The following is a 12,695-nucleotide window of genomic DNA, read 5'->3' as shown; positions in this document are numbered from 1 at the left end:
AAGGGTAGGTCTACACTACCCGTCTGATCAGCGGGCAGCGATCGATCCAAGCGGGAATTGATTTATCGCGTCTAGTCTAGACACGATAAATCGACCCCCGAGCGCTCTCCCGTGGACTCCTGTACTCCAGCTCCACGAGAGGCGCAAGCGGAGTTGACGGGGAAGCGGCAGCAGTCAACTCACTGTGGTGAAGACACCACGGTAAGTCGATTTAAGTATGTCAACTTCAGCTATGTTATTCACATAGCTGAAGTTGCGTAACTTAGATAGATCCCCCCCAGTGTAGACCAGGGCTAAGGCAACCAGGTTGTGCAGGCAGAAGGATGCAAAAAGGAGTATCACCATAAGTGTTTAAAACTCTAAAACTATTACAAAAATACCTTTCTTCTAATATCCATTAAATAAAATATGTGATAAAGTGGGGAGTAAAAGATTTTATGGGCAGTTGTGTGGGATGACCTACATAACACACTTTTGCTTTCATCGTTCATGAATAATGCATCCACACCAAATTCACAACAGTAAAAGCAAACTACACTCCCATGCATTTCCCCATTGACTTCAATAGAAGATGGTTTGGGTCCCAGTATATAACCAACTTTTTAAAATCGTGCTGTTCTGCAGAACAAAAATTGCTTTAGAAGATTGTTTCAGGGAATTCTTAAAATGTGTGAGGGTCAAAGACAATGGTGACTTGCTATTTAATTTATGAGATAATGGAGAAGTTTTTTTTTTTAAAAAAAGTGTGTGTTAAACTAGGGGAAGCACACATGGAAACAAAATTATATATTATTGAATGAATGTCTGTATGTTTCACAATGTCTTCTGCTGAAAAGTAAACTTTTGCCAACAGTTACAATGCTTCTTACCTGTTACCACAGTTATTTCCTAATCTAAGTATAGGGACAAACTGCTATAGTTCAGATCGCATTTGCCAAGAGTTCTCAGACATTGTATCTAAAATACAGCAGTTTTCCACTATACTTGGAATACAGAATAATGCTGAATGTGGCGAATGCTGTCTATTTAATGGCAACTACTGTACTTACATTATAGTACTCTATATACTGTAGACATAGAGGCTTGAGATGATGGATGGTTGAAGATATAAGACTAATAAACCCAGCTCAGTCTTGTAAAGGAACAAATTCCCATATCAAGTTTACAGGCCCTGAATGATGAGTAGAAAAGTGGGAAACAATGGGCTTCTCTCTCAGCCAAAAAGCAGCCTTACATTTCCCGTATCCACTCCAGCAGTGATGATCTGAACTGCAGTTATCCCAAATTTACTGTTATCTGAAATAGGGTCATGTCCTCCAACATGAAAATTCCCTTTATAAGCCAAATCTATTTAAATCCCCCATGACATTTGGAAAAATCCAGATTGTACTGTACCAGTTAATGATAAGTAGCTGCATTGTATTTGCTACCCCAAGCACTGAAAATGAAATTAACATTACGTTGTTATAAACAAAAGCCTTTTGATAAAAAAAAAGCTCACACAGCCTGATATTTTAACCTCTGATTAAAATAGATTATAGTAAGTAGCAATGACATGGTTTTTTCATTATCCAATAATTTAAATCTACGCCAAACAGGTATTACACCTATTAATGTTAGGTGACAGCAAAGCCATATAGCAGGGTTAAGGCTGTTATTTATTTTGAAATAATTGATTACTGGTTCCCATTTCCTTTCAAATTGTTGAGTTCTCTGTTGCTCTTGCTGAGGCTTGTATCATTAAGATTTATTCAGACTTGGTTAAACTATACAACCTGTTGTGGTTCTAATAGAGTCCATGCCATCAGGAATGGCTTTTTCTTTTTTAAAAGCTAGTCTTAAAAATTAATAAAAGTTTTTATACCCATTTTATGAAACGTTTTTCAATGCCAAAAACACACTGATATTTTAGGAACAATAATTTCCAATATGCCCTCTCATGTGTGCCTGTTACTTCTACCTAAAAGCTTTGTGTTAATTGACATGACAATATTACATAAAAATAAGAGTTCTTGTAATTTACATTGATCGCAAGCTAGGATCCCAGTCCTGCAAAGACTTGTGTGTAACTTTATGCACTGTGAGTAATCCCACTGGAGTCTCATTTCATGATCAGGGGCTAGCACATTTTCTATTGAGCAGATCTGTCCATTCTGAGCCGAAACCTGCTATGGTTAGTGCTGCAAAAGGCCACACTTTCTACTGAACAAGCACACGGAGGCCTGGTCTACACTAGAAAATTAAGTTGGCATAACTACACCGCTCAGGGGTGTGAAAAATCCACACCCCGACTGGTGTAGTTAAGACAACCTAAGTCCATGTATAGCCAGTGCTAGGCTGATGGAAGAATCCTTCTGTCGTCTTAGCTACTGCCTCTCGGCGAGGTGGAATATCGATGCCAACAGGAGACTCTCTCCCATCGGCAAAGGTAGGATCTACACTGAAGGGCCACATTGGTGCAGCAGAGCAGCTGTGCTGCCATAGTGTTTTAAGTATAGAGTAGCATTTACATAGACACAAAACTGATGTATTTAAAAATGTGTAAAGTTCCTGTTACGAAATCACTTCTAATCCAATAATCTCAAAGCACTTCACATATAACTAATTATATACATCGCAACTCCCTTGTGAGTTAAATAAAGTATTACTTTACTGTTGTCTACGTCACACACTGAGGCACAGAGAAGTTAAGTGACTTATCCAAATTCATAAAGACATGGGATAGACCAGGGGTCTCAAACACAGAGACCGCTGGGTTATTTTCTGCGGCACACGAGCTCCCCGCGGCACCCCCGCCCCCCCACCTGCAGCATTTACCTAGAGCAGCTCCGGCCCAGCAGGAACCCTTCCTGCCTGCCCTGCCCCCGCGCCACTCCGGGAAGCAGCCGGGACCGGGGGAGGGGGGAGGGGGCACAGGTTCCCCGTTCCCGGCCAATGAAAGCTTAGGGGAGGTACCTGGAGGAGCAGCCAGGGCAACACACAGACCCCTGTGCTCCCCCCTTCCCCTCCCGCAGGTTCCGTCCGCTTCCTGGAGCGACACAGGGGCAGGGCAGGCAGGCAGGAAGCCTGCCCTGCCCCCAGTGCACGCCAGGCCGGACCCGCCCCCCGAACCCTTCCTGCACCCTGACCCCCTGCCCTGAGCCCCCTGATGCACCCTGAACCCCTCCTGCACTCCCCTGGGGGCAGGGAGGGGGTGGAGTTGGGGTGGGGATTTCAGGGAAGGGGTTGGAATGGGGGCAGGGAAGGGGTGGGAAGAGGCGGGGCGGGGCCTCACAGAAGGGGTGGAGTGGGGGAGGGGCTGGGGCAGCGGGGGTGGTGGTGGTGGTGGTCAGTGATGCAGCCCTTGGGCAGATGTACTAGTCCTCATGTGGCCCTCACAATCATTTGAGTTTGAGACCCCTGGGATAGACTGACTCTAGTCCTATGCTTGGACTTCTGAAGGTTAAGCAAGAGTCAAATAACCTTGGACAAATTGAATAGGGCTTCTTTTTAGCTCAGGTGTCTGTCATGTCTGTCCTAACAGCTTTTATTGTTCACTTTTCATTTTAGCAGTGCCAACAAGATGACAACATGCTGCTTGTATGTGTTTCGTTATATATACACATTTCCAGTTGGGCGAGGCCCTGCCTTTTTAAAATGACAAACCCGTGGGAAACAACTCCATTAAGAAAACAGAAAGGCAGTACTGAGTGTGTATCTGCAGAAGTGAGTTTCACTGATGAAGTAAGCTGTAGCTCATGAAAGCTTATGCTCTAATAAATTTGTTAGTCTCTAAGGTGCCACAAGTCCTCCTTTTCTTTTTGCGGATACAGACTAACACGGCTGCTACTCTGAAACAGGTCATTGAAAACCAAGTACATGTTCTATTTTTAGAAATCTGAAGTAGGGTATGTGCAAACATGTACCTTCCTGTAGGCCTGATGTTATTTGAACCTTCCTCCCAGGTGCTCCTTTTCCCACTGCTGACTCGATGTCTTTTTCAGGCCGCTCTTCTCTTCCTGGAGCAATGTTGCATTTCCTGTGTGCAAGGTTAATTCCCTCTCCTACTTCACAGCCATTCTTAAAACTGCCTTGTGCTTAGCTGCCCAGCTTTGATCTCCTCCCACTTGCAGTCAGCCCCCCGCTCCATCCTCCTTATTAGTCTGTGTTGTAGCTTTACAAAGTAGACTATGAACTCCTGTTGGGCAGAAGCCTGGCCATTTTATGGATTTTGATAATGCCTTGTACAATTAGTGTTGCTCCATGAGTTAAGTTATGTTCACATAGGACATAGTTTTCTATCGTGGCACAGAGGTTAGTTAGTATTAGAGCATTATTCTCAGCACTGACATAAAGGAAAAACAATAAACTCGCATACTTTGTTTCCTCCTGAATCACCGATAGCAGAAGAGTATTCTGGATCTTTCATCCATAAAAGAAGTATCACCTTTGAAGCCAGAAGCACTGTAACATTTGATTTCAGGGACAGAATGAATATCTGTTAAAACGTGTATTGATGTGCAGCAGACATGTATTCCCTATTGTGGGTCTGATTGTGCTGCCCTTACTCATGTTTAAAATCAGTGGAACTATTTGCATAATAAGGGACTACTCACTATGAGTAAAGGTAGAAGAATCAGCACCGCTGGGGTGAAATTCACCCCTGTGCAGAGGGACAGCACAAGCACCACTTAATTCCCGCTAGGCCATTGTGAGGCCTTAGAAGTCACATTGTGTCAGGGACCAGCACAACAGCAGAGGTGCACTTTACTAAAGACATCAAAAAGAAACTGGTATTCACTTTGGGGAGTTCACTTGCATAGGAAAGGGTTTGGTAGCTGCAACAAGTGGATGTTTAAGGTGAAATCCTGGCCCCACTAGAGTTTTGCCGTATTCAGTGGAACAAAGAGTCACACAGAACACGTTCACTTTAACTAACCCTGAAAGCATTTACTTTAAAAATGTAAAGAAATATAGCTCATTCAAAAAGCTAGGGGATATGTGTGGAAAGAAAAGCTGTGCAGGCTGCATAATTGATTAAACGTGATTTTTGAAATGGCATATCAACTACAAAGTGCTTGTTACAAATTTTCACCTTGATCCTGGCCCCACTTCAGAGAAGCAGTGATACTTGGTATACCCCATTGTCTTCAGTGGAACTTAAGCAAATGTATTTCAGTTAAGCATGTGCTTAAGTGCTTTCCTGAATTAAGGCTGAATTTTTGAGCTGCTGAGCATCCCAAATGGGAATTCCCTCCCTAAGGAAAATCCTACACTTAACTTTGATATACTGTTTATGGCGTTGTTTAAAATGTAAAGGTGAAGCAGGCAACAAAACCAAAGCATGTTTCTATTTTGTGAAAAGCCTTTTGGTAAGCAGTCACATGCAGCCAGTGACAGATTGTGTGCAGTAGAACCCAGTTATGCGTAGAATTGTTTTGATTTCAGCAGGATTTGGGGAATGCAACAGGTCCAGACATTGTCTGATATTGGCCCATTCAAATGTTATGATAGCTACAGCATTAATACAGTGCATTATATGCTTTTATTTTAATATGCAAAATCTTTTATATTTAATTTAAAACAGACACTAATCAAGTGACAGACTGTACCATGACCTATGGATCAAAGGCCATGGAAGCCTGTTGTGTAATGGGGGACTACTGGCATGCCGTTTAATGTCCTATTAATGTTAAGAAAAGGGAGCTGTTAGGTAGGATAAATAATACTAACAATTAAGGAATTTAAATAAATATTACATTAAGGAAAACAAATAGGCAAACACTAAAGTAATGCTAGGTGTCAAACAAAAAACTTACCAGCCAAACAAATGGAGGAAAGTCAGGACAGCAATTGATAACGCATCACCTGTTATCACTCATACACTGCCATTTGTGCCTTAGGTTTTTATGTAAATGTTTGTTCCATCTGTTAGAATAACTGGTCCCAATGGGTGAGAGGAGGATAAGGATTATGGGTCAGTTTAAAACTTCCTCTACTTTCCATTTGTAGCACATGCACACTTACTCATTGCTGTGCTTGCCTGCTCTACTTTTTTGTATTGGAAATAAAAGAAATGTTGACAAGAATCATAGTACCACATAAAGTGATGAAGGTGGTCAGCATAAGTGGGAAAGAAAAATACAGGTCTGTTCACGAAGACAGAGGAAAATTATGTATATTCCCTACTGCAATGACTGAACCAAGAGCTATGTTTCAGTTTTTGATGTAGGGGCGGGGAGGGGGGGAGAGTTTGCTGTGTAAAACCCTTCTCACCATGGCTTATATAATATGAAATAAAAATGGTTACATATTTTACTGCCATTTAACATTAGCTATGTCAAATTTTAGCCAGGGCTTGAAAACAGCCACGACAGGCCCATAAGCCAGGTTGTTACATCAATGGATCTATGATCTTTTTCTCTAGCTTTCATTTAAAAAAACAAACAACAACAAAAACCTAAATGTCTAGAGCAGTGGTTCTCAACTCTGGTCCACCGCTTGTTCAGGGAAAGCCGCTGGCATGCCGGGCTAGTTTGTTTACCTGCCGCATCCGCAGGTTTGGCCGATAGTGGCTCCCACTGGCAGCAGTTCGCCGCTCCAGGCTAATGGGGGCTGCGGGAAGGGTGGCCAGCACATCCCTCAGCCCGCGCCACTTTCTGCAGCCCCCATTGGCCTGGAGAGGCGAACCATGCGCGGCCAGTGGGAGCCCCGATCAGACAAACCTGCGGACGCGGCAGGTAAACAAACCAGCCCGGCACGCCAGGGGCTTTCCCTGAACAAGCGGTGGACCAGAGTTGAGAACCACTGCTCTAGATTTTAGGATTGCAAAGAAGCCTCAAAAGAGCTGGTATGTTGGCAGAGAGTCTGAAATACTAGCTCTCAGAGGTATGAACTGCCCCATTCATCAACCAGGAATTAATTCAGGCAGGCCCTGCCCTGTGTTATATAGCAGGTCAGACTAGATAATCACAAAGTCCTTTCTGACTTTATAATCTAGGAATCTCAGTGAGGTGGTGTTAAATCACATCCCCAGTGATGGTAATTCACTCTCCACATTGTTAACAAATTTCATTCCTTATTTAAGGGTTTATCCGCATACAAAAGATATACTGGTTTAACTATATTAAAATGGTACAACCCACCTTCCTCGCAGCACAGACATAATTATATCAGTATAAAGGTGCTTTATACTGCTATCGCTAGACATGTAGAGCAGGGGTTCTCAAACTGGGGGTTGGGACCCCTTAGGGGGTCACAAGGTTATTACATGGGGGGGGGCATGAGCTGTCAGCCTCCATCCCAAACCCCACTTTGCCTTCAGTGTTTATAATGGTGTTAAATATAAAAAGTTTTTTTAATTTATAGGGGGTGGGGGTTTGCACTCAGAGGCTTGGTATGTGAAAGGGGTCACCAGTACAAAAGTTTGAGACCCACTGCTGTATAGCCACACAGGCAGGAGAATAAGCTGTACTGTGTAAGGCACCTTTATCCCAATATAACTATGTCCACACGAGGGGTGGTAATGATAGAACTCTGTTGATTTAAAAAATAAAAATAAAATAAAATGAAAATTAAAAAAAAATCACACCCCAACCAACATAGTTGTACTGGTGTAAAATCTGTACCTAGACCAGGCCTAAGAAAGAAGAAGGAAGATCACAGACCTGCACAATTTACTGTTAGTGACTTCTCATTTTGGTGCTATACCACCAGTTATTTTGTTTCCCCAGCTGAGAAGGATCCAAGCTCAAAGGGCCTAGCAGAGATCTGGGGCGGGGTACATTCCAATCCCACTGAGGGAAAGCCCAGCTCAAAGAGCACAGTGGAACCAAGTAGCAGCACAATCATATTTTGAACATCTGCATATTCAGGAGCAGTGAGAGTTATATGGGCCTGTGGTGCCCGTGCTCCAGGAATATTCAGGGTCCCAGGGTCCCAGCTCCACCTACGTTCATGGCCAGGTCTCTCCTCCAGCCCTGCCTGACGCCCCTGTGCGCCTCCCTCAAGGCATCTCCAGGCCCCGCCTGCTGCCCCCGGGCAATTTAAAAGGGCCCCGGGGCTCCCGGCCGCCGCCACCAGCACAGTGGGGCTAAGACAGCTTCCTGCCCAGCCTCGCTTCATGCCATTCTCGGAAGCGGCTGGAATGGCCCTATGGCCCCAGGAGGCGGGTGTCTCCGTGTGCTGCCCTCGCCCCGAGTGCCAACTCTGCAGCTCCCATTGGCCAGGAACTGCGGGCCCATGGGAGCTGCAGGGGCGGTGCCTGCAGGCAGCAGCATGCGGAGACCCTCTGGTCCCATTGCCTAGGAGCTGCTGCCAGAGGGGTGTGCGGGTCACTTTCGGGAGCCGCCTAAGGTAGCGCTGCACCCCTCACCCTCTCCCGCACCCCTGCCCCAACCCAGAGCCCGCATCCAAACTCCATCCCAGAGACCGCACCCCTCTCGCACCCAGCCCCCCTCCCAGAGCCTTAGGCAAGTGTGTGTGTGTGTGGGGGGGCAAGATTGGACCCAGTGTGGGCACCACCAAAAAATTATACAAACCTGCCACCCCTGTGCATATTCTACTGTAGCAGAATCTCATTCACAGGGGTGTAGCATATTTTGTAAGTGGTGTGTGGGAAAGTACTGCTCCCTTCCCGCCTGCCTCCATCCAACCCCTAGATTTTAGCCTTGACAATAGCCCTTTTAATCAGGCCTCTCAGAATACCTTAATAAGTAATGATAATAATTAATACCTGGCATTTACACAACTGTTCACGTTCAAGGTGTTTTACCAACTTCTGCCTGCTAGAGGACGGAAAATTTTCAAAGGATGGAAAATGGACAATTTCATGGGGGGGGGGTGTCGTCAAAATAAACAAAACATTTCCTTTTTTGGACCCCCTCTACTTGCATTTGTGATGCACCCATCACTCTATCATTTAGGTACTAAATCTTAACTAACCTTCCTAATTGTTTCAATTTCTTTAGTTTTTATAGTTTAAAATGCAATTTGTTCTGCAAGCTGCTGAATCTGCCCTCAGAAATGCCTGCCAAAAGCAAATTTCACATGAAACAGAAAAAAACCCCTTCTCTCCAAACTTCCAGGTGAAAATGGAGCTTTTTGCACAAAAGCGGATCGATAGCCTTCATCCTGCCATTCATTGTGCGTGGAGTGGGTGGGTTTCATACAGAGTTCAGCAGACTTTTCCAGTCTGATGAATTATAAGATCTAGGCCTTGGATGATCAAAGTGCTGTAATAGAAGATAAGAGCTTCCAATGTGAGAAAGTGTCGTGCATTCTTTAATGTAGCTTAATAGAGAAAGCCTAGATAGCGTGGTGATGGGCACTTCAGAAATGCAGAGAGATGAAATAGGTTAGGTAGGTGAGTGGAGGGCTGCCCTGGACATATTGGGGGGTGGTGGGTGGAACATTTCATGGCCAGGAAAGGCAGAAGTAGCCTAGAGCCCTTCTCCATTTGTCCCTCCTGGCATGTGAGCTGGGGAGGATCCCAGATACCTGGCTGTCAGGAGGACAAAAAATCAGGAACCTCAGCCCACAGGTTTCCAGGACAGAGAGCCGGTCTGGTGACTTTTAAGGTTAAGGTGCCTCCCCATCCCCCAACATCCGGCCTGAGCGCTCAGCCCAGCCTGGAAGAGGCTTGAAGCCTTGAGAAAGTTCCAAAGGCCGCTGCAGGGCTGAGTCACCCTATGGGCTGGGCAGCAACTGCATTCCTGAGCAGAGTCACTGCTTGGGGGCAGGCAAGGGGAAGAGTGGGAGAGAAAGGAGCCAGGTGAGGGGCTAGCCAGATAGAGGGGACGGGGGAGGGCAGACGGGGGGGGGGGGAGCGGTAGAGGGAAGGAGAGACACACAAGAAGAGAGAAGAGGCTTGGGGAGGGATGCCAATTTTGGTTGGAGGTATTCTTGGAGGTTTCATCACATGACAGTCTTGAAGTAAAGATTAATCTTTAATTCCAGGAGACTCCAGGACTATCCTGGAGGGCTGGCAACTCGGAGGGGGGGGGCAGAGGGAATGGGGGAGACTTGACACAGGTGGGAGGCTGGGGGAAGGGAACGAGTAGAAGAAAGGGGGAAGAGGCGAGGGAGTGGCGCAGAAGGGGAGCTGTAGAGAGGCAGGCTGGGGGTTGATGGAGGCCAGGCAGGGAACAGGGGTGGAGAGGAGAGGGGGTCATGGAAGAGGCTGAAGAGGGACGGGGCGGGGATGCAGGAGGCGGTGGGAGATGAACCGGCCTGGAGCTGGAAGGCAGTGTGCCGGCGGTGGCCTGGGGCCAGCGGGGGAGGAGGTGCCGGATACAGGCGGGGCGCGGGGAGGGGAGGGACAGGGCCGGGCTCGGGAGGCCGGGGGTGGGTGCCAGCAGGGCTGGGGAGGGAGTGGCACCGGAAGAGCCAGGCGCTGACTCACCAGAATAAATTGCTCCTCATCCAGCACCCTTCGCTCACTGCAGCCGGAGCCGGAGCCGCTGCCGAGTTCGCCGGCTCGCAGCGCGCTGCCCAGGGAAGAAGGCGCCGCAGAGGGAGCCCGGGCGCGGCCGGAGCGGAGGATGAAGATGCCGGGCGAGGTGATCCGGGAGGGCGAGCTGGAGAAGCGCAGCGACAGCCTCTTCCAGTTCTGGAAGAAGAAGCTAGTGGTGCTGACCAAGGACAGCCTGAGCCTCTTCCCGGACGGGCACAAGCGCGCCCGGGGCAAGGAGCTGGGCTTCCACTCCATCCTCAAGGTGGACTGCGTGGAGCGCACGGGCAAGTACATCTACTTCACCATCGTCACCACGGACCGCAAGGAGATCGACTTCCGCTGCCCGGACCAGAGCTGCTGGAACGCCTCCATCACCATGGCGCTCATCGACTTCCAGAACAAGCGGGCCATCCAGGACTTCAAGAGCCGCCAAGAGCTGGAGCCGGCGGCGGGCAGCCCGGAGCGGCGCCTGGCCCGGGCGCCCTGAGCAGCCCGCGGGGCGGCAGGAGGTACGGCGGAAGGTGAGCCCCGGCGGTGGGGTGGGGGGTGGGTCCGATCAGCGCCCCTGAGCCTGCTCGGGCGGGCTCCGTTTCCAGAGCTCGGGCTGCTGCGCTGCGCCTCAGTCCGTCTCCATAGAGCTGCGCGGGGGGCCGAGATCACCGGCCGGCGAGCTGGCCACGTGCTTAGCGCGGGAGGCATTTCTCCCCCTCACCCCCCACTTCCAGGCTAGCGCTGCTCCCGGCCTTTAAACAGCGGCTGCCAGCCCCTGAGAGCACGTGGGCGCCTCCCGCCTTTTCACGGGGACTCCCACCGCACCTGCCTGGGCTCGGCCGGCTCCGCCCGTGGCGCTCCGACGGAACCGGCACCACCCGGCCTTCGGCTTAAAGACCCCCCCACCCCCAGACTCTTGTATCGGCTAGAAACGCAGCCCTGGCGCCTGCAGGCGGAGGCGCGGATGGAATTAGCCGAGCCGGTCGGCCCTGGAGGGGTTGAATGGACTTGGCCCCGCAGCGGCCCCTGCTGGGCAGTGCAATTTAATGATTCCCAGAAAGCATCAATATGCCGGTGGCTTCTTATGGAAATCACTAGGGATCGTTTTACTGCCACTTCAGCATCCGGCAGCCTGGGATAAGAAGTGACTGTCTAGTAGCTAGTGTGGCAAAATATCTCCATTTTTCAAGAGGAGAAAGGACGCAATCATGGGGATAGGAGAATCGCTGTTGGGATCCTGCCTGCCTCTGCTCTCTCTCTTGGGCTGGGGACCTCCTTCTGTGGGTCTGACACTGGCTGGGTCTCCCTGGGAAGACACTCACATCCTGTGGTTGAGGCACTCAGCAGCAGCTGACTTGGGTTTTAATGCTTGAACTGGGGAGGCCAGGCCCTCTTACTACTTTGAGGGGCTACCTCACTTCTGTCTTATTCAAAACACTGGGTGGGCTGTGTTGTATTAAATAGGTTTGCCTGTTTCAGGCTTTCATTAATCACCCCCTTATCCTTCCTCCCCACATAATTCAAGCAGTGGACATTGACTTTTCATGCTGCAGCTTTTGACTGGAACGTAATACTAGCCTTTAGACGAGCGCCAAAGCTGCTCCTTAAGCCACTTTGGCCAGCAGAGAACGCTGAAGTGTTGTAGACTTGGCACTCCATTTTGGAGACTGAGCTTTTTGTGAGTGTTGCCTACCAGGGATCTCTGGGTGATACTGTGCATGGTTACTAACTAGCAAGAGCAATTTAATAATTATGCCATTTAGTTGAGGAAATGTGGAGAGACACTTAACAGGGGCTTCTTTAAGGAACTCTGTATATAGGCTGGGATTTTTAAATATGAGTGCCAAACTCCCGTAGGCTCTTACCCCACAAGAATATTGCTGTATTGTTGCACTTCTGACTTATTTTCTGTTTCTCTCTTTTAGAATATACCGCTGGATGATAAACCAGATCGAATGTCTTGGACTGAAATGGGACAGGGTACCAATGAAGGAAAGCAAAGAAGGTGGCTGGGAACAGTTGAGTTTCCTCCAAGTTTGAGGCTGCTGAGCAAAGAGCCCTGAGCTTCGCTCCAAGATGCATTTTAAAAACCAAAGACTCTTTCAAAAGGACTTCTGGTGAAGCTTCAGCAAGTTTTTAAGTGGCACAGCTTTGCAAACTCCTTTCATCTATTTATGAGATGCAAAGAATATTCAGCACCCATTGGTGCAAAACAAACCCAATTTAAATTATTTGTGGTATCTATATGTATTTATTTTGATGAATGTCTTTA

The 12,695-nt window shown here is 47.9% G+C and overlaps 1 protein-coding gene and 1 long non-coding RNA gene across 3 annotated transcripts in view; one reads left to right on the top strand and one right to left on the bottom strand.

Annotated features, from left to right (window-relative positions):
• LOC311522517 overlaps positions 1–10,501 on the bottom strand; it is a 43,753-nt gene extending 33,252 nt beyond the window's left edge. The window contains exon 1 of the long non-coding RNA XR_014712153.1: positions 10,382–10,501. This is a non-coding gene — a long non-coding RNA (uncharacterized lncRNA). The remainder of the gene's footprint in view (positions 1–10,381) is intronic.
• Positions 10,406–12,428, top strand: PHLDA2 (pleckstrin homology like domain family A member 2). Of its 2 annotated transcripts, none has more exons than XM_084631929.1 (2): positions 10,406–10,941; positions 12,349–12,428. In XM_084631929.1, exon 1 carries the CDS (start codon positions 10,521–10,523, stop codon positions 10,917–10,919), a length of 399 nt encoding a protein of 132 aa, XP_084488055.1. In that variant the 5' UTR covers positions 10,406–10,520; the 3' UTR covers positions 10,920–10,941; positions 12,349–12,428. The 2 variants fall into 2 exon arrangements, with proteins under 2 accessions (XP_084488055.1, XP_084488054.1); XM_084631928.1 differs by having other exon boundaries at positions 10,406–10,953.
• Positions 12,429–12,695: the final 267 nt, after the last annotated feature.

The sequence above is a fragment of the Lepidochelys olivacea genome, assembly GCF_965140295.1.
Source record: "Lepidochelys olivacea isolate rLepOli2 genome assembly, chromosome: 6".
Classification (NCBI taxonomy): domain Eukaryota; kingdom Metazoa; phylum Chordata; order Testudines; family Cheloniidae; genus Lepidochelys; species Lepidochelys olivacea.
This window is presented reverse-complemented; position numbering and strand designations above follow the sequence as displayed.